The 19,567-nt window shown below is 45.7% G+C and overlaps 1 protein-coding gene across 1 annotated transcript; it reads left to right on the top strand.

Annotated features, from left to right (window-relative positions):
• Positions 1–17,867: 17,867 nt before the first annotated feature.
• PVX_081705 (eukaryotic translation initiation factor 2 alpha subunit, putative) lies at positions 17,868–19,555 on the top strand (the record flags this gene model as incomplete). The annotated part of the gene is made up of 3 exons (XM_001613566.1): positions 17,868–18,044; positions 18,165–18,469; positions 18,720–19,555. Exons 2-3 carry the CDS (start codon positions 18,316–18,318, stop codon positions 19,553–19,555), a joined length of 990 nt encoding a protein of 329 aa, XP_001613616.1. The 5' UTR covers positions 17,868–18,044; positions 18,165–18,315.
• Between the last annotated feature and the right edge of the window lie 12 nt (positions 19,556–19,567).

The raw sequence follows: 19,567 nt of genomic DNA, 5'->3' as shown, positions 1-19,567 counted from the left end.
CTTTCGGAAATGTTTGCTTGGTAGTTTAACTGCTTGATTGTTTAACTGATTGACCGCTTGACCGCTTAACCGCTTGCAATGTTGGTAGGCCCTCTATGTGCCCATTACAAACCTAAGAACAGAACGCGGTGTGTAAATCTGTATGCATGCCTCCCGATGTTAACCTTTTCGCTTTTTTCGATCCTCCCATATTTGTTTGTTTGCTTCTTTTTTTTTTTTTTTCCGCCACACCCTTGTTCTCGTGAGTGGGGGGCGAAACGCACCAGGTCTACTTTCACACAATTGCCCTTACAATTAGGGGTGCACATGCACATGCAATTTCGAATCGTAAATCCGCTAAAAATATGCAACAAGGAGTATGCTTAAAAAAAAAAAAAAAACGAAAAGACCAATCGTTTCTTGCAAATCGAGGCGTGGAATATCATTCTCATTTTGCCCCCCTCGCATCCTCAAGGATTAGCATTTTTTTTTTTTCCCATTTGTTAACTAAAAATGCACTTTTTCTTTAGTTAAGCATACCCAGGGAGTGTAAACAATTTTGTTAACTCCTAACGCATCGAAGTATACCAGTCGCTTATTGCGCTATTTCTCTGGAACCATTTATGCAATTTTTTTTTTTTTTCCTTACCTTTTTGCGCGCTTTTTCGCGTATTTTTTTTTTTTTTTTTTTTTTGGTAAGCCTTTTGCGTAAAACCTATCGCGTGATCCTTTCTTCTTGCCATCTTTTCCATGATATTCTCCCTTTAATTTTCCCCACATGTTTCTTACCTGCCAAATTGCACTTTGCATTTTTACCCCTTATTTTTTAAGGGCACAAGTTGGTTCTCTTCCCTTGGCATTTTCGACTTCTCTGTCAATTGTGTGACTTTTTTTTTTTTTTTTTCACCTTATCTGAACTTATCTTAATACTCGCCCCAGCAGAATGTCAAAAGAGAAGGCGTGTAAACCGTCACAATGAAATGACGCACCAGGTGACCCATCCAGTGGCACACCATGCGGCACAACAAGCCGCACATGAAGCGGCGCACCTAGCGGACGCAGCGAAACGGCCATTTGCTTCCCTGCGCGTGAATTCACCACCCCCGTTTTTAAATACGCACCCTTCTGGCTGTTAAGACAGTGTCCTCATTGCACGTGCACGCATCGTGTACCGGCATGCATATGCATAGGCATATGGTGGCCTGCCTTTTTTTTGTTCAAATTGTCAAAGTTTTCTGCTACCCCCTCCCGTTAAGTTATATTATAACGGTTTTTATTTCAGCTCATTTGTCTTATAAATAGCTTCCCCTTCTTGTGGGCACGAAGTCTTTGCTACTACGAGAGGCAAGATTTGGTCCACGAGAAGGAATCTGCAACGTTGGGGGGGAGTGACGTATGCCTGCACAAGACGTGCAAGTAGAACCTGAGTACTTCCCCTCGTGCGCAATTTCCCCACCGCGCTGAGCTGCAAGTCAAAAAAAAAAGGCACACTGAGAAGTGTCCCTAAGGTACACCGAGACGTGACCCTAAGGCACACGAGAAGCGACCCTAAAATGGTGTACGCTATTATTATAAAAGATGGCGAGTCAAAGAACAAAACTAGCAAAAGCAAACAACCCATTTTGGGGAAAAAAAAAAAAATCGAAAAAAAAAAAAGTACCAGTCTATGCAAAAAAGGGGCCGCCAACTCCAGTTACTGTTTCAAGAACAATCAGTATTCCATATTAAACTATTTTGATGTAAAAAAAAAAGAAAAGAAAAAAGACCAGCGGGATAAGGAGGCAAGTACACCCAAAAAAAACGTCGACACGTATATAGACAATTTTTACAGCATCGAAGAAGGCAAAAATGACTCGAAACAGAACGGACACATTTTGACGTACATAAAATGGATATGTGAAGAAAAAAAAAACGAAAAGGGAAATATCAAGGAGCACATTTTAAAATTACTCATTTTGCTAAAAAAGGAGGACATTTATTTGAAAAGGTATTCCCCCAAGGTGTACAATTTTGAGCAGAAAAGGAAACAAAAAGGAGATACAATCAAAAAACCAACTTGTAAAGAAAAAATCTACGTTAATAATATTTACAATAGGAACGTCAAAAGGACCAAATTCTATTCCAACGTTGTGAATGGCGCTTTATATGAATACAAGCTGACCTACTGCAGGGAAAACAGCTTAATGACATTTCACTATTACGATGGGGTTAGGAAATCGTTTAAGGTTTCCAGCGGTACCTTCTTTTACCTCCTATCAGATGACAAGAGTGTGTTTCGGCGTAGTGCCCCTAACAATGAGGGGCTAGCTGAGCAGGACGCACTACTCCCCCACAAGAACAACTACATTTACACATTTGAGCGAAACTGCGAAAATAAGATAACCGTCCAAATGATTGACGTTCTAAGCAAAACGAGGAAGACGGAATTCTCCCTCAGGTATACCCCCCTTCGAGTATTCTACCACAGTGACCATTTGTTTTTCGTAAATCTGTTAAGCGGTGCCAGCGGTGCCAGGGGGCGGAAGTACTTCACGTACTCCATCTACAAGAACAACGTGAAGGAGAAAATTCGAGTTGTCTACTTGTCCGCGGTCCACCCGTTCTACTCCAGCACAGTCGCAGGCGAGAACGACTATGCCTTTTTCCGCAAGTGCAAATATTTTTACCGTGAGGAGAGGGTGTTTATGTGGACCGACCCGTTGTGGCAGGGTTCGTCGCGCGGCTCCGCGGCGGCACTCCCCGCAGATTCCTCCGCATCCGCCAGTTTTTCCTCCACTTCTGCCTCTCCATCCGATGGCTCCACCTCGAACGGGGAGGATCCCTGCGAAACGCGGCTGAACCAAGTGCCCAGCATGAACATCATACACATCAACCCCAACGTGAACATCTGCATCGCGTTCGAAGAAATCACAGAGACGTACTTCTTCTTTTACATCCTCTACAACGTGGTAAAGTACAGCAAAAAATATCTGAGGGATTATTTCAAAGCGGAGAAAATGGACAAGTTTCTCCCCTTCCAGCACTTCCTCAGCATCCCAAAAAAACAATTTATATACAAAGAGGAAACCTTCAGAAACGTCAATTTTAACACACAAGTTTATAAACCACAACTTGTCATCACCACCGGAGGAAACAAAAGCATCCAAAGTAGAATTAAATTGTGTGTCTACGATAATGTAAATAATTTGCTATTTTTGATTCCTATATATCACAAATACGTGAAAGATAAAATTAAGGTTGTCCCTAATGTGCTGAATTTCACCACGGTTAATATGACCAGGGAGTTCTCCACCGTTAAGTACTACCCCTACAACATGTGTGCCTTCCTCAACAACCAAATGAACACCACCCATTTGGAGTGCACCCCGAGGGAAAGAAGTTACGATAGCGCGGTTGTTAACGTTTCTACGGGGGAAAAGAGGATTCGCTATTTTAAAAAGCTGCTAAAGCAGAAGAGGGATATACTAAAGTGGACAGATGGAGAGGCAGAAAAAAAAGAAGCAAAGGAAAAGACCCAGCTTGGTAGACTCATCCTAGATGTTAACAAAGTGAACCACTTCATTATCATCCTGAACAAAAACGGAATGCTCTACCTACTCTCCGATGATGTCTACCTCTCCAGCATATACCTCTACAACAGCACCGCGCAGATTTATAACTTACACAACGCAGATCTTTGCCACGTCACTGTTGATACGATCGACTACGACAAGAGGAAGAAGCTTCGCTTGAAAAGTTATAGAGTCCACATAGATATCATGCCCAAAAACCCCACCCTCAAATTTGTCCTGTCCTTTTTCTACAACTATATGTGCAAAAAGATTGCCACTCAGTTTTTCACCCTCTGCGTTTATGAGTGCAGGAGGGGGCAACAGCACAGGGGCATTTTCCACTTTCTCAACATTGACATCTACTTTTTGGGTCAGCACGACTTGGGGTTCTCTCGCCGGGGGGGCCCTTCCCCGAGCGGCAAAGGCGCAAAGGGGGTAAGCGAGCAGGGGGTAAATGCAAATGGGGTAAGCAACCAGGGGGGAAGTGCTAACGGGCGAATTGCAAACATGTGGAGTGCCCACCTACACAGCGAACACGCCCAGGCGCAGAAGTGCCCCCCCCCAGTCGAGAAAAACGCCTGGGTGAAGAACCAAACGGAGAAATACCAAATGCTCAACAGAAACTTCTTCGAAGCGGAGAATCTACCCCACGTCGAGTTCAGCCGATTTGTCTATCTCTTCATGCTCATCTGCGTGGAGGACTTACCAATGTACAGGAGAATGGAAAAATATTTGTACCTCAAAAAAGGGAAGAACCTCCTACCCACAGAGGAGTACAGCGAATCGAAATTTAACTGCTTCAGGTTTGGACCAGCGGAGGGAAGTTCGAGCGGTGAAGCGGACCGTGGATCTTCTTCTAATTCGTGTGGCAGTGACGATACGGCGGAGAATATTACACACGGGAGGTTCCCCCCGTGTGGTGGCAAAAGGGGTAAAGATGTGAACCTCCCCCCTGACAACACCCCCAACGGCTACTACACCGTGATTAGCAATTTTATCACCTACCTGCACGACAAGTACAGGCATATTTACCGCAATAAGTATCTCCTGTTAGCCTACCTACACTCCTACTCTGACGAAATAGGAATGAGCGAGTTGGTGGAGCAAAAAATTAAAGACGACCTCGTATTATTAATTCTCATCCTGTCATACACTCTGAAATTGTACAATTTTATGTTTCACTACGTGGACAAGCTAAGTGCATGGCGGAAAAGGGAGATGCTCCCCTTTTATCGGCATGTATGTAGGAGGTACTACAGGGAGGAATTGCTAAAACGGTGCACCTATGATGTAGCACGGCGGGGGTTAACCCTAACGGTGAGCAAAAGGGATGGATGCTCTCTCAAAATGGGGCACAGGGGGGACTCCATTTGTGCAAAGACACGCATAATCCATTCCCCCCTCAGCAAAAATAGAGCGATGGAGTTACGACAGAGCCACCAATTTGATAAGTACACTTTTTTAAACAACTACTTAAGGGGAAAATTCTCCAAACTGAGCAGCATCCCAAACACACTGGAACTTCTCGGCCAAATTGCCCACTGCTGCCAGGCGGAGGAGGGGCACAGCCACGTGAACCGTTTTTTGAACGCTTCCTTTTTCCTTCAACATAATGAGAGCCACGCGAAGAAGCTGAAGCTTAAACATGAGTGCTACTTGAGGGAGGTGGAGCAACTTTTCAGCGTAATTAAGAAGTGGGAGGAGGAAATGAGAAGTAGAAGAAGAAGAAGTAGGAAGGAGAACCAAAGCAGAATGACCCGCATGACCGCAAACGAGAGCCACGTAACACACTGCTATGCAAACTTCCAGGCCTTCAAATCGTCCATCCTCCTCGACAACAAAATGAAATTCCTGTACTACTTCCCCCCCCTGTATTTTCCGCTAAAGAATTTGCTCATTGCCTCCCATTTGAGTCTACTCTATGGAAAAAATTTGAAAAAAAAAATAATCAAAGAGAACTTCCTCAGGAATGTTGTTAAGAACGAGTTGGACGTGATTTACGTGCCCGCCTTTCCAGAAAAGATTGTGAAAAGCGCAGAAGAGCAGGGCTCTCAAGGGGGAAAAAGCAGCTCTATATATAGTTGTCCCTACGGTGAAGTCCCCAAAGGGGAGGCCACCTACGGAAGGAAACCCCCACACAGGACGCAACCTAACCGTCGTAAAGGAGAAGGCATTCCACCCAGAGAGGGCAAAAAAACACCCCATAATGGAAATTCCTTTGAAAGACTTCACAGCAGTAGTGCCACGTCCAGCTGCGCGTTCTCAAACCATACAAAGGAGAAGCAGCAAAGCAGAGACCCCCTCTACTTTTACCAAAAGCAAATTCACTTTCACACGTCCAACATGAAACACTTCGATTCGCTAAACATAGACGATATGAATCTCGTGAACATTCTACTCAAGTGCGTCTTTTACGAAAATTTATATTCCCTAAACAGGTACTCCCATATGTTATATATCCACCTGCACAGTGCTAGCCATGTGTTTCACCATACTTTGGGGGGAAGGCAAATCCTCAGAGATGCCCTGTGGTGGGAAGGGCTGAAAGAGAGAGACGAAAGGGAGGAATCAGAGAAATGCATGAAAACAGAACTGCGTTTAAGTAAAGACCGCCTGCCCCTGGAAATGACAAAACTGTTCGACTGCTACGAGACGCTCAACTTTAAGAATGCCAATTTTTACATCAGCATAAACAGGGAGGACCTCTTCTTCAACAGATGCTTCGACTCCACAAATGCAAGAGTGAGGAAAAACTTTTATCAAATTTTGGACATTCTGAATAGGAGCTTCCACAGCGGAGTTCCTATCAATGGAGAGGATCATCGTCATGGCAAGCGTGCGCGCGGCGAAAAGAAGCAAAGCTCGCGCGATGAGGAAAAACGGAAGAGGACCCAGAGAGAGGACCAAGCGAACAACAGCTACGATAAGAGGAATCTAATTGTCCAAAAGAGCTACCTAAGCGAGTACAAAATTTTGAAAGACTGCTGCTTTTTCTTCGACACGTTTAAAATGGACCGAAACGTCTCTTCTTGTTATTTCCCGCACAACAAAGATCCCGTGCTCGTCTACCTGAATAACTTTCACAATTATTACTTCTCCAAATATTACAAGAAACGAAAGATACAGCTGCTGAAGGATAAGGAGGATGACGTCGAGGAGGAGGAGGAGGAAGAAGAAGGAGGTGCACAGAACAGGGACCTAATCGATTTGATCGACTTGGAAAACTCCTCGGACAGTTTAGAAAGCGCATATATTCACAAACACAAGTACAACAGGAAGAACGTAAATCAACAGTTAAAAAAAATTATCAAGCTGGTCAATTTAGACAAATTAGAAGAGAAGAAAATACTTATCGACACCAAAATTAACGGAAATATTGACAAGGTTTTAGATTTAATGCACCTTTATTATACCCTAGAAAAGTTTTACAAAATGAAATATATCTGCATGTTTAACATCAGCGAAATTAACTTTTTTGATATTATCAACTCGATTCACTACAAACCGGATATCAATTTTAACATAAAGTATAATTTGTATGTGTATTTATTTGAGTGCAGACAGAACCAGAGTCGCCTGAGCAACTTGTCTATCCCCCCGACTGATAGCTTTTCCCTTAATGTGCCATCTCGCGCCTACAGTAGGGACCCCGCGGATGGCTCCAACCGGCGCCCCAGCGCCACCTTTTACAACTACGCCAATTCGTTCAATGAAAATGGGTTTCCCGTGAATGGCGCGATGAGCAGCGGGGCCAACCGCGCAGATGCGAGTCTGTCGAATCTGGCGAATGGAAACAGCGGGGTTAGTGGAACGCACCCCCCTGCGACACACACGGCATCCAACCCCGCCGTGGAGTCCCCCAGGAATAACGCCCTCGCAACGGGATACCCAAGCGGCGCGCCCACCGCAAACATTCCCCGCAGGAACAGCAACGTCCTAATGAGAGACAACTCCGAAAATGACATTCAGAATGTCCATTTGCACAACGCCGCTTCGTACCACTACACACGATTTGATAACAACCAGAATAACATCAACAGAAACATAGGGAGCAACATTGGGGGCAACATTGGGGGCAACATTGGAAGCAACATTGGGAGCAACATGCGGTTTAACACGGACACCTTTAATGAGCCATCCGAGGTCACCATGCTGAATAGGAGAATACGGGAATTTAATAGCTACTGGCACATGCGCACTAATGAGTTAAGGACAAATAATAATTTAAATTACAGAAGTTTGCTGAACACTTCCAGAAGCATGCAACGACAAGGCAGCAACTCGGGGAACCGCTTCAGTTACAATCAAAATAGGACCCCGGAAAGAAACACAGGGAATGGGATTTCTAGAAATTATGGGAACCGCTTAAATGTGCTTCCCCTACAAAGTAGAGTTGGTAACTACCGGGACGTGGGCAGAGCCAACTCGTACAATGTGAGTCGAAATGTGCCGACCAGCATGGAGGAGAGCCCCCCCATCAGCCACTTCGAGAATAGCCCTGTTAATAGCCACCGGATGAACGGCAACCAGGGGAGCAGCCACGAGGGCGGCGGTCACGAGGGTGGCGGCCACGTCGTCCACGTCAACCACAGCGGCAACAATAACGATTACGACCGCCAGGACCGCCACAACGACAGCTCCGTGCAGCTCGCGAGGGAGCGCTCCTTCCTCCCCTTCAGCGCCCCGCACAGCAGCAACGCGAACCAGAGGGATAAGCTCCACAATTTGAAATACTCCCTGAAAAAAAAAAAAAAAAAACACATAAATAGAATCAAGCTGAACGTGAATAGCCTGCTGAATTCCCTAAACGTCCACATGAAGACAGACAAAATAGAGAAAATCTTCGTCTTAAATAAAAAGTTTAAAGAGTTACACGCTTGCAAAAATGTATTACGCAATTTTAACACCCTGCCTATGAGGGAGTTGGCCAGCAAAATAGGAGTCCCAGCATCTACACACACGGGAGACTTCTTCGATAACTTCCAATTTAACAATAGCACGTCTCAAAATGTGCTGGCACATAGGGAGTCCCTCAGAAACAACGAAATGGATAATGGCCAAAGTGGCATTCCAAATGAGACGCAAGATTCGACTAGCTCCTCCTCATACCAGGAAAGTGATTACAATAGCGACTTTAATAAAACGTGGGAAGTGCCCGAATGTGTGGGTTCACCCAAAAGTGTCATCGATGTGGAGGGGGACGGGCAAAATGGGCAAAATGGGCAAAATGGACACCCAGACTCCGATCACCAACAGGGTGGTCGAAGAGACACTCCGGGAGAAGACCCAATTAGGAGAGCCAACACAAACCCGAACAAACCTTACCATGCCAGTTACAACCCCAATGGGAACGACTCCTCTAATGATGAGTTCTATTCGAGCAATTTTTTATACACGCCCAACAAACCTGCTAACGAGACAACGGGCCAGGAGAAAATGAACGACATTTCTTTCGACAATATAAACCGTAGATATAGCTGCAATCGGTCCATTAATGACACGGAGCCGAGGAGGGACAGCCAAATATCGTTTCTGTACTACGACAGAAGAAACAGCTTCATGCTGAACAGCCTGCCTAGGCGGGAAAGCAACGGGTCGCTGCCGGTGCTCAACGGGGTCGGCTCGAACTTAAATGGGGAAGCCGGCAGGCATAGCAGCGGTGGCGACGATAGAGGCAATTACGGCGGTGGTGACGATAGAGGTAATTACGGCGGTGATGACGGCCGAGGCAACTATCGCGGCGGTGACCGGCGAGGCGGGAGAGGGGCGCCCAGCAGGCCGTCCATCAACTCCAGCAGGAGCGTGCGAAACAGCGCAGCGTCCAGTGTGCTCCAGAGAGAAGGAACCCAGCACGCGAACGACAGCATGTCCAGCTACAACAACACGCCGATGGAGGAATACGCCAACTTGTACGACGCAAACGATTTTAAAAATAAAAAAAAATTAAATAAAAAAATTGACTACTACGATTTCACATTTGACAAGGCCAAGTGCATTAAGTACAATCATTTTGTGAATGGGAAAATCAGAAACGCATTCAAATTGCAATGCTCGCTATGCCAAACGATTTTGTATAAAAAATATGACGACATGCAGAAGAAGAAAAACAGCGTCCTAGTAAACATTATAAACCACGAAAATTATTTGTTTAAATTTTTAAATAAAAATTATAAGTACTGTGGGATGTACTTCCTCGCGGGATTAATATACGGGTTAGGACTATTACAATTTTTTAAGAGCTTAAAAATTTCCCTATTTTTACAGTACATTTTGAAATACAAAAATAGGTGTCTCTACATTTGTTCCATTTTGGGAATATCCCTATCGCTCATATCTTCGAAGAATCGAGAGCTGACCTCCATATGTCTTAGTGCCCTATTCAAAGAATTATATGACGGCAAGAGGAAACTCAATTTGGACAACTTGCTTTTTCAATGTTTTAACGAACATGGGCATGAGGATGACAATTACAAATTTGTTTTTTATAAAAAAAAAAAAATTAACAAGACGGATAAGGTGGACTCAAAAATTGAGCACTTGAAAAAAGAGGGGTGCTTGAAAAGGGGAACAGAGTCTAGACAAACGTACGCAGAGGAAGACTCCCACTATTTTAATCTGCTCTATGCACATGATAACGAATTATCCGATGAAGACACTTCAACTGTGCCGATGACCAGTGACGATGCGTCGTCCCTTTCGTGCAACACCCTTGATCGGAATGTAGGCAGTGGGATAGGGAACCCCCTGGCAGGATCCACCAGCTATCAGCACCACCGCGAGGGGCACACAGAGGGGGGCATTTACAACATCACAGGGGGAAGCACCGAGGTGAATTACTACCCAAATGGGGATTCGAATGCAGACCCGGGGGTGCTAATCCGGGCGGACACTCCGCGGGGTGATAACGAGGGGGGTAAGCAGGACGATCAGGAGGCGGTTAAGCAGGATGATCACGAGGGGGGTAAGCAGGATGGTCACGAAGCGGTTAAGCAGGACGATCACGAGGCGGTTAAGCAGGATGACCTCGCTGGGGATAAGCAGGACCATCAGGAGGGAAATTCAAAAGAGGACTACGATTGGGATGCCAAACAGGACTACCCCGATAAGGCCTTCCAACTGACCTACCACAAGGAGTACCCCCCGCAGTACGACCTTACAGGTGGACAGTGTGAACGAATGGAACACCTCAATGAGGGGGATGACCCAGAAGAGGAGGGAACACCGCATTACACGTATCGCCTGAGCAAGGGTGCCGACGCGGATCCATTCAGTGATAAGTTCAGCGAGGAATGGGAGGAGCGAAATGAGTATATGCGCCAGGGGATATGCGACCGAGAGGGGAAAGTGGACGACGTGGGGGATGACGTGGAGGACGACGCGGAGGAGCGAAGCATACAGGAGTGCATACGAGATGGCACAGGGGGCGACAAAAATGACTGTCCAGATGATTGCCGCCTGGAAGATCTGCTCGACAGTGACCCGGAAAATCGACCAGAGAACATAGACGACGTGTACTCCCTTATGAACTCCCCCACATGCAATTCAATATGCTCCGAAAATTCTCAAGGGAAAAAGAAAAGCAAAAGGGAAGAGCACAAATGGCAGAAAGTGAAAAGCACCAATAGAAAGAAAAAAAAATCGCTGGACAACCTAGTCCTGAGCACTAACTTCCTCTGCCTAGGGTACCTGCACATGAATAGCAACAATAAATGTTTAACAAGATACATCTTAAAGTTGTTACAAAAGAGCAATCTGAGCAAGTTAAATTTATTATGCATTTTCTGGTCCATAGGAAGTATCAATTTTAAAAAAGGAAGCCTTTTCCACACCGTAATAATTTCTTTACTATATTTTATAAACGCAAATGTACCGTACAAAATGCACAAGAACGATTTCATAAAAGCCTTTTCCATGAAATGCTTGCATGCAGATGATATGTCCTACGACATTATGCACATTATCATCTCCTCCGCCGTAGCAGTTTCTCTAACGTTTTTCAAAACCAACAACATTCACGCCTTTAATATGATTTTCATGCCCTCCATAATGGACCACATATACTACTTTAATCAGTACGAAATTATGGTAAAATCTTTTGCACGAAATATGATCGTCTTCGATTTTGTAGATTTATCTCATGAGTACATCCTGTCTAACATTCCTCCTTTTTTGAGGATTCTTCCGAACGATTGGAGTAGGAAGAGGAAGAGTAAGCTACCCTACATGCATCTGCTTAACAAAAATGGGACCTTCAAGGATAAGGAGCTGGAGAGAAAATTCATCGTCCTGAATGGGCACCTGAATTGGGGCCACGATTTTGTGCGGAACGAGATGAACAGGGTGCACGAGGGGGGCCGCTATTTCCGTCTGACCAAGCAGAGCTTTGTACATTGCTACAGGGAGAAGCTCTCCCCGGGGGGCGCTCCCCTGCGGTATTACTTCCATGGCGGCGTAGGCGGGGTAGGCGGCCTGCACCGCTCAAACAGCAGTGGCCGCGCCGACTGCCCAAGTGCGTACGCCACAGACACAAGCAGCGACCAGGAGACCACCGCAGACAGGCGCAACCACGAACAAAATTTGCTAAAGGATTACACCTTCGTCTATAACTGCGAAATGCTCAGGTACTACATCATCATGGGGGTGCTACAAGTCCTCAGCCTAAAATACCTTTCGACTCACCACGAGCATTTCAAGAAAATATGCTTCGAGTATATCTCCTACTTTGAAAATATTAATAAAGGAATTTACGCCCAAAGGAAATTGGAGAAATTGTACAAAAAGGTAAACTACTTGGTCCAGAAGATTAAGAGTAAGGTCACGAGGGGGAACCTTCTGCAGGAGTTCCTTCCGGGTGGGAAAGAAGCTGCGCAGGAGTTCCGTCCAGGTGGGAAAGAAGCTGTGCAGGACCTCCGTCCAAGTGTGCCCACAAGTGGGATGGCTCACCAGATGGGGGGGGGAAGCTTAACCGGGAGGGAAGCCGAAGTTAGGGCTAGCGACTCGGTAAATGGGCGGCTATGGAGCGATGCTGATCATGATGGTGATCACGATGAGGATCACGACGATGATAACGACGATCATCGCGATAAGGCGGACGATGGGGGGGACAATGGTTCGCAGGATGAGGATGACCACTATGCAGGCCCCCCGCGCTCTCCTGCTCCACTACGGCGGGGGGAGCTGGACGACCAAATCAACAACCGCCTGCATGACCTCATTGCGCATCTGGAGTATGACGACTGCTCCAGCGATTCCGAGGACGCCAAAACGAAGATCGGCCCATCGCACCCCAGCGAAAGGAACCAAACGGACGGAGGGACACACAAAGAAGTGAAGCAGAGACAAAGCGCAGACTCGGCAAACACCATGGGGGCCACACTCAGCAGCAAAAAAAACTCATTATACTCTCACATATACAAATTAATTTTAAAGTATGTTAAAAAGATAAAAAAGATTAAAAAATGCCTACACAATTGGCACTCTCCTGTGGAAGACGAAAATTACATAACCAGTCGATTGTTAGGACAGAAGGATCAAAATGGGAAGAACCATTTGTACAAAATAAAGGAGGAAGATGTGAACGATATAGTCAATTTGATTTACCAATGTCTTTCCCTCGTCTTCGTCGGAAGTTGCGACAAAACATTAAATAAAAAAATAAAAAATAAAATAAACAACCTGGTGAACATCAGAGATAAGAACACGAATAATTTGTACTACTACTACTTAGGGTATATAAACCTAGGGTGTGGAAAATATGTTTTAAAAAGACACACAGATGTATCCACCTGCACACTCACCTTAATTCTGTTTAGCTTCTTCCACATCTACGATTTGTCATCCCATTTTATTATTCATCTGATCGAATTTATGTACGTTCTCCTAATTGACAAGCGCTTTTTAAAAATATACGACGTGACGTCAAACCAGTTTGTTAGCCTCCCCATCCAGTTAATTTACACGGATAAGGTCAGCACCTACCATTTGAAGGCAAATCGGCACACCCACCCACAGGTGGGCAACACAATTAACAGAAGCGCGCTTAACAAAAACTTCTATCTGCACAAAACGAATTACACGAGTCTTAACAGAAAGGTAGTTCTCCCCCCCAGTGCTATCCCCCACTTAGACATCGTTAACATTTCCATCGTGAACAGCGAGTACTACCATTTGAGCTTTTCCTGCTTCGATGCGAGGAAGACGAAAAAGAGCTTCTCGCAAGGCACCCTGGGGAGGGACCCCCAAGCAGATCCACACATACGCCAACTGAAGAGCGGAGCGCGCATCACTTCTGTACCCCCCTGCGATAAGAACAATATTGTGAGGAAAATAATCAAACGGGGGATCCTCTTCGTTAAGAGGAGGGAGTATAACAGCGTGCCGCTAGACTATAAGCACTTGTTCGTGGCGGACACGCTTCTGAACCTTTGCGAGGGGGGAGAACAAATGGGCATGAAGGTCGTCCCGTTTGAGAAGTTCACCAGGAATAGGGACGTTTGTAGAGGCCCTTCCCATGGGGATAACACAAAGCTTCGCACAAGCAAGCAGCCAAATGGAAAACATACCTGTAGCAGTGCGCTCTGGTTGGATAAACTTCACCCCATGAACAAAGATAACTTCCCCTGGATGAACCAAAAGGGACCCCTCCTGGGGGTCACCGAAAAGAAGAACCTCCTTAGGAACACCCTGATGAGGCATAAAGACAGCCAAAGCAGCATAGCCAAATTTTTACTGGAAGTGCTAAAGTACTATGAGAAAATCCCCTTGGCATTTTCGGACGATGCAATGTTGCTGTTTCAAACGAAGGGAAATTACACACACAAGAATATCAACGAGTTGCTAATGCTAAAGTATTACTTAAAATTGGACGGAGAGAAATCCTCCTCGGAAGAGACCCACCAAGACGACCACTTAGCATCGGAGGGAAAATTTGCAAAGCTGTTTCTGCTCTTCAATGAGGAATTTAGTAGGCAGTTGATCGAAATTGAAAAGTTTAACAAACAAAAGGGAAGTAAAAAGACGCAGTTCCTCCCCCTAATCTACGCCGTTATAGTAAACTACTACGAGAGGAAGTGGTCTGCCCAATGGGGTGAAAAAATTGGGTCGGCCCATTCAGAGGAGCATAGCAAAATGGTGGACACTCTTCGTAGCAGTGTGAATAGCGCAAATTTGGCAGGAGACAATGGGGAGGATAGCACAAACAATTTAGTTACCACCCATACGATTTCCCCAGCGCCCATCATCATAAGCAACATCTGCAACGAGCGCGCGCAGAACAACATTTACACCCTTTACTACAAAAGTAGGGAGAAGAAGGAGAACATGCTGGCCAGCGACCTGACTCACCAAAATCAGCTGAACCAACTGCTAGTCGAATACGCCCTCAAAAAGTTAACCCCCTTTGTGAAATACCAACTGGTGAAGCAAGTGCAAAGCAATTTCGATTACTTTCTCCTGGTCCAAAATTTACACATCGATCGAAGTGTCAATTATTTATATTTCCTCTCAGATGTGTATCATTCTTTCTACCCCTTTTATCAATTCTTTTGTAAGTACTGGGAGGACCATTACTTTGGCACCCTGGCATCTCCAAGAAGAGCAGAGAAGAAACATATTTGCGACTTGGAATTCTTCGATTATGTTGCCAATCCGCAGAGGGATACCAAAGTTGTACTCTTAGGGGGGGGAGACCCACCTGCGTATTCGTTTCCAGAAAAATCGAGCAGCTCCTACCTTTTGCGCACCCCCAAGAGGGGTAAAAGGAAGGGGTGCGCTGCTGGGGGGAGGGCCGAAAGGGGAGGCAGCGCTTGCAAGGTGAAGGTCACGTGGAAGGATGAAGCCAGGAAGGGTGTATCATGGAAGGACGAAGCCGGGAAGGGTGTATCATGGAAGGACGAAGCGGGGAAAGACGCATCTCGCAATGACGCACCTCGCAATGACGCACCTCGGAAGGAGGAGGCTCTCCCCCCGAACGACACGTTCGACAAAGTGAAGGACCTGTTGAGCCTCAACTTTGACTACCTCAAAATCATGCAGGGGATCTACAAGCGGTCCAGCACGAGAGCGAGCCTGATGAGTTACCTCCCCTTCTTCGGCACCGACTACCATTTTGCCTACTTCTTTGAAAACAACCTAAAGGTGATAAAGAGGATTTTCCAGCAGTATTACCACAAGGGGTATCCCCACAAAAGCATCCTCTTTAACAAAAGAAAAATTTCCACCAACGATTCGAGCAACGTAGTAAATTTATTTACGCAATATTGTAACTTCCCCAATTATTTCTCCTTTTGGAATTTCGTTTTATCTGACGAGGAGGATAACTTCCTCTTCGTGCCTCGCCGTAGACACCTCTACGATCACAAGTATAATAGGTACATTCGCTCCGTTATTTCGGAAGCGGACCACGTGTTGACCCATGACAGTATGTTACTGGGCGAAACGGTGGGGAAGAAGCACAGGCATAATTATGCAAAGGTACCAACTAGGAGCGCACTTAAGTGTGGCCACTTCAACGCTTCCCGCGCGAATGTGTTCCCTTCACATGGTGCAGTCCCCCCCAATGGCGAAACTTCCCTTCATCGCAAAAGGAGATACATAAAAATAGCGCTCAAATGGATTGACAAACGTAACTCGCCATCAGCTGGGAGAGGCGACACGGAAGAGAAGCACCACCCCTTTGTGGTCCTCCAGAGAATAGCACACACGGTTGAGAGGAATGTAAAAAAGGAAGCCTGTCCAATTAGAAGAGCATTCATGGGAAATACCCATGGAAAAACATCCCTCCGTGCGTACAACTTTTTCAAACACTGGGTGAGCAGAAGTGAGCACTTATCTAGCAAACTAATTACGACACATAATATTTCACTAACTTCTGCATGCATCAATTCTTTTTTCGCGGATATATTACTTTGTTTTTTTATTGGGAATTTATAACGCCGCTTTACCGAGTGGGCGGGAGACCCGCTCGTTTTTTTTTTTGGTCCATGGCGCTCCTTTTGTTTCCTCCCCCCAGGTGAGCCCCAACATAATGTATGCACACACGAGCATGCACATGAACATTTACACAATTGTGTGTGTTTGCCTTTTGCTTTTTTTTTTTTTTTTTTTTTTGTGCCCATATAGCCGCCTCCCTCCTCCTGCCCCCCATTTGGGCTCTACCCCCTTTTGTCAATCATGTAGAAGAATTATTTCCCCGCTTGGCGCTTGTGTTTGTGCTGCCCTCTCCCAGTTATTTTTCGTTGCGCGTACATACATACATATATATACATATGTACGTCTGCTTGTTTGCTTTCTCCCCCAGAGGAGGGCACAGACGGGGTTTCCCTCCCCGTGGCGCGCCTTTCACACAAAGGCAGCATACCTTTGGGCGGTTTTCACGTAAAATTTTATGTGCACGTGGCTACTTGCCCTTTTTTTTTTCTTCCCCCCTGTCAACTCATTTGTCAAGACTTTTCACTGCCGTTCTGCTGTGAGCGAGTCCATACGTTGCACCATACGTATGTACGTGCAGCCAAATATTTCATGCCATACACATCTGGCACGTTCGATAAGTCTGGCGCGACGCTCGATAAGGGGTGTGACCTCCCTGACCGCCTGGTCAGCTGACGGCCTTTTCCTTTTCGACGAATCTGCGAACAGTTGTGGCGAACAGTTGTGATGAGCAGTGGTGATGAGCAGTTGTGAAGGGGTTCGGCTCCTCCTATGCCAGTTTGCTTTAATACACTGCTCTGGTGGTACGCGTAAACTGTCAATGCTACGGCGGAGGTGCGATGGCGGAAAGAGGGGCAGAGGCAGGATGCACCACGCGGTGGGTGCAAACTTGTAAAGTTGGCATCCTCTCTTTTTTTACACGCGGATGCTTGTATATTAGTGCGTACAAATGTATGCGTATATATGCTTACGTACATATGCTTACGCCCATATGCCGACGTGCATATGCCCCATGCTTGCAGCATGGCAGCACATTTTTGATTCCCCTTTCAGGATTTTCCAATTTTGCTTAATGGTGGTTGTTCCCCCCATGTCGAGCGGAGGCCCCTTTTTTTGCGCACCATCCCCGGAGAAACGTATTTTTCTTTTCAAAAGGCTTCCCCCCCTGCGCAAAACCGCAGCACAGCATGTCACACGTTGCTGCAACGGGGGAGTCACCAAATATTAAGAAGCGTCATGTACACGTAAAAGGCACCCTTGGCAAAATGCTCCCATCGACGAGTAAAGGCTAACGGGGAAAGGAAAAAAAAATGGTCGAGTAGAGTGAAAAATAAAAATATGCTCTCTCAGCGTTACGTTCTGCTGCATCAATGTACGTAATGTAACAAAGCATACATTTTTTTTTTTTTTGCTCCCCAATTTTTTTCCCCACTGTTTATGTACTCCCTACAATATTAAAAAAAAAAATAAAAAAGCGCAAAAAAAAGAAGAGCAATAGTAAGCATTTTCTTTACGCCCTTTCATTTCGAGCTCTTTCCACTTCGCCTAGTTGGAGGTTATTCCCCCGCATCATTTGCAGCATTACAGGTATGCCACTTATTAAAGGCGCAAAGTACCCCCCGCGCGAGCAACACGGAGAAGCGCGTATGAGCAAGTTTCGAATAATATACAGTCCATTAAATATGCTCATTTATTTTCCCCCCTCAGCAAAAAATAGCTTTGCCCGTTTGCCGCTTTGCCCGCTCACCCTTTTGTGTATAAAGCCATTCACAGCAAGTGGAGCAATACCAGCGCGCCGATTAGCCGTTTGCTGCCCCCCCCAAATTTGGAACGCCCCTTCTGCGCAACCTGAGCCAAGATGGGTGACCTGCTGAGGAGCAAAGCCGACTTAGGCGACTGCCGCTTTTATGAGAAGAAGTTTCCCGAAGTTGACGACTTGATCATGGTCAAGGTTAACCGGATTGAAGATATGGGCGCCTACGTCTCCATCCTGGAGTATAACGACATGGAGGGTACGCCGAAAAAATGAAAGGAGCAAAATGAAAGAAGCAAAATAAAGCAGAGTGCCGTGTGCAGCGTAGCTGTGTAGCACTGTGCAGGCCTCTTCACATGGCTGCGAAAACCCACAAATGCGTCACTCAACTGACTGGGAAAAGAACTCAACGTTGCACCTACCCACAGTGGAAAAAATACACATATGTGCGCTCACGCCTTACGCCAATTACTAAGCAACCAACACTTCTCTCTCCCCCCCCCTCGCAGGAATGATCCTCATGTCCGAACTGTCAAAGAGACGATTCCGAAGTGTGAACAAGCTAATTCGAGTGGGAAGGCACGAAGTAGTTTTAGTCCTGAGAGTGGATAGCCAAAAGGGCTACATCGATTTATCCAAAAGGAGGGTATCGCCAAAAGATATCATGAAATGTGAAGAACATTTTTCCAAGTCGAAAAAAGTACACCAAACTGTCAGGCACGTTGCACAGAAGCATAATATGACCGTCGAGGAATTGAACAGGATAGCCATTTGGCCACTCTACAAGAAGTATGGACACGCCCTGGATGCTTTAAAAGAAGCAACTATCAACCCGGAAGCGGTCTTTAAAGGCATAGAACTAAATGAAGATGTGAAAAATTCCCTGCTGGCTGATATTCAACTTAGGCTAGCCGCACAAGCGCTAAAATTGAGAGGAAGAATTGATGTGTGGTGCTTCAGCTACGAAGGAATTGATGCCGTTAAAGAAGCTTTAAAAAAAGGGAAGGAAGTTTCGAACGATGAAGTGTCCATCAACATTAAGCTAATTGCCCCACCACAATACGTCATCGTTACGTCCTGTCAGGATAAAGATCTCGGGATGTCCAAAATTCAAGAGGCCATGAAACTGATTAGCGATAAGATTAAGGAATACAAAGGGGGGGATTTTAAACAGCAAGGAGAAATTTTGGTCATAGGAGGAGATGACGAAAAACGATTGGAAGAACTGCTGGACAAACAGGATGACCTCTCCAGTGACAATGAATATAACAGCAGTGAAGATGACGATGAGAACTCCAGCGATGATGAGGAAAATTCGAGCGAGATAGAAGAGGAAGAAGATTAATTGTGCAACAAT

Source organism: Plasmodium vivax, chromosome 2, assembly GCF_000002415.2.
Source record: "Plasmodium vivax chromosome 2, whole genome shotgun sequence".
Classification (NCBI taxonomy): domain Eukaryota; phylum Apicomplexa; class Aconoidasida; order Haemosporida; family Plasmodiidae; genus Plasmodium; species Plasmodium vivax.
The sequence above is the reverse complement of the archived record's forward strand: the minus strand, read 5'-3'. Positions and strand labels throughout refer to the sequence as shown.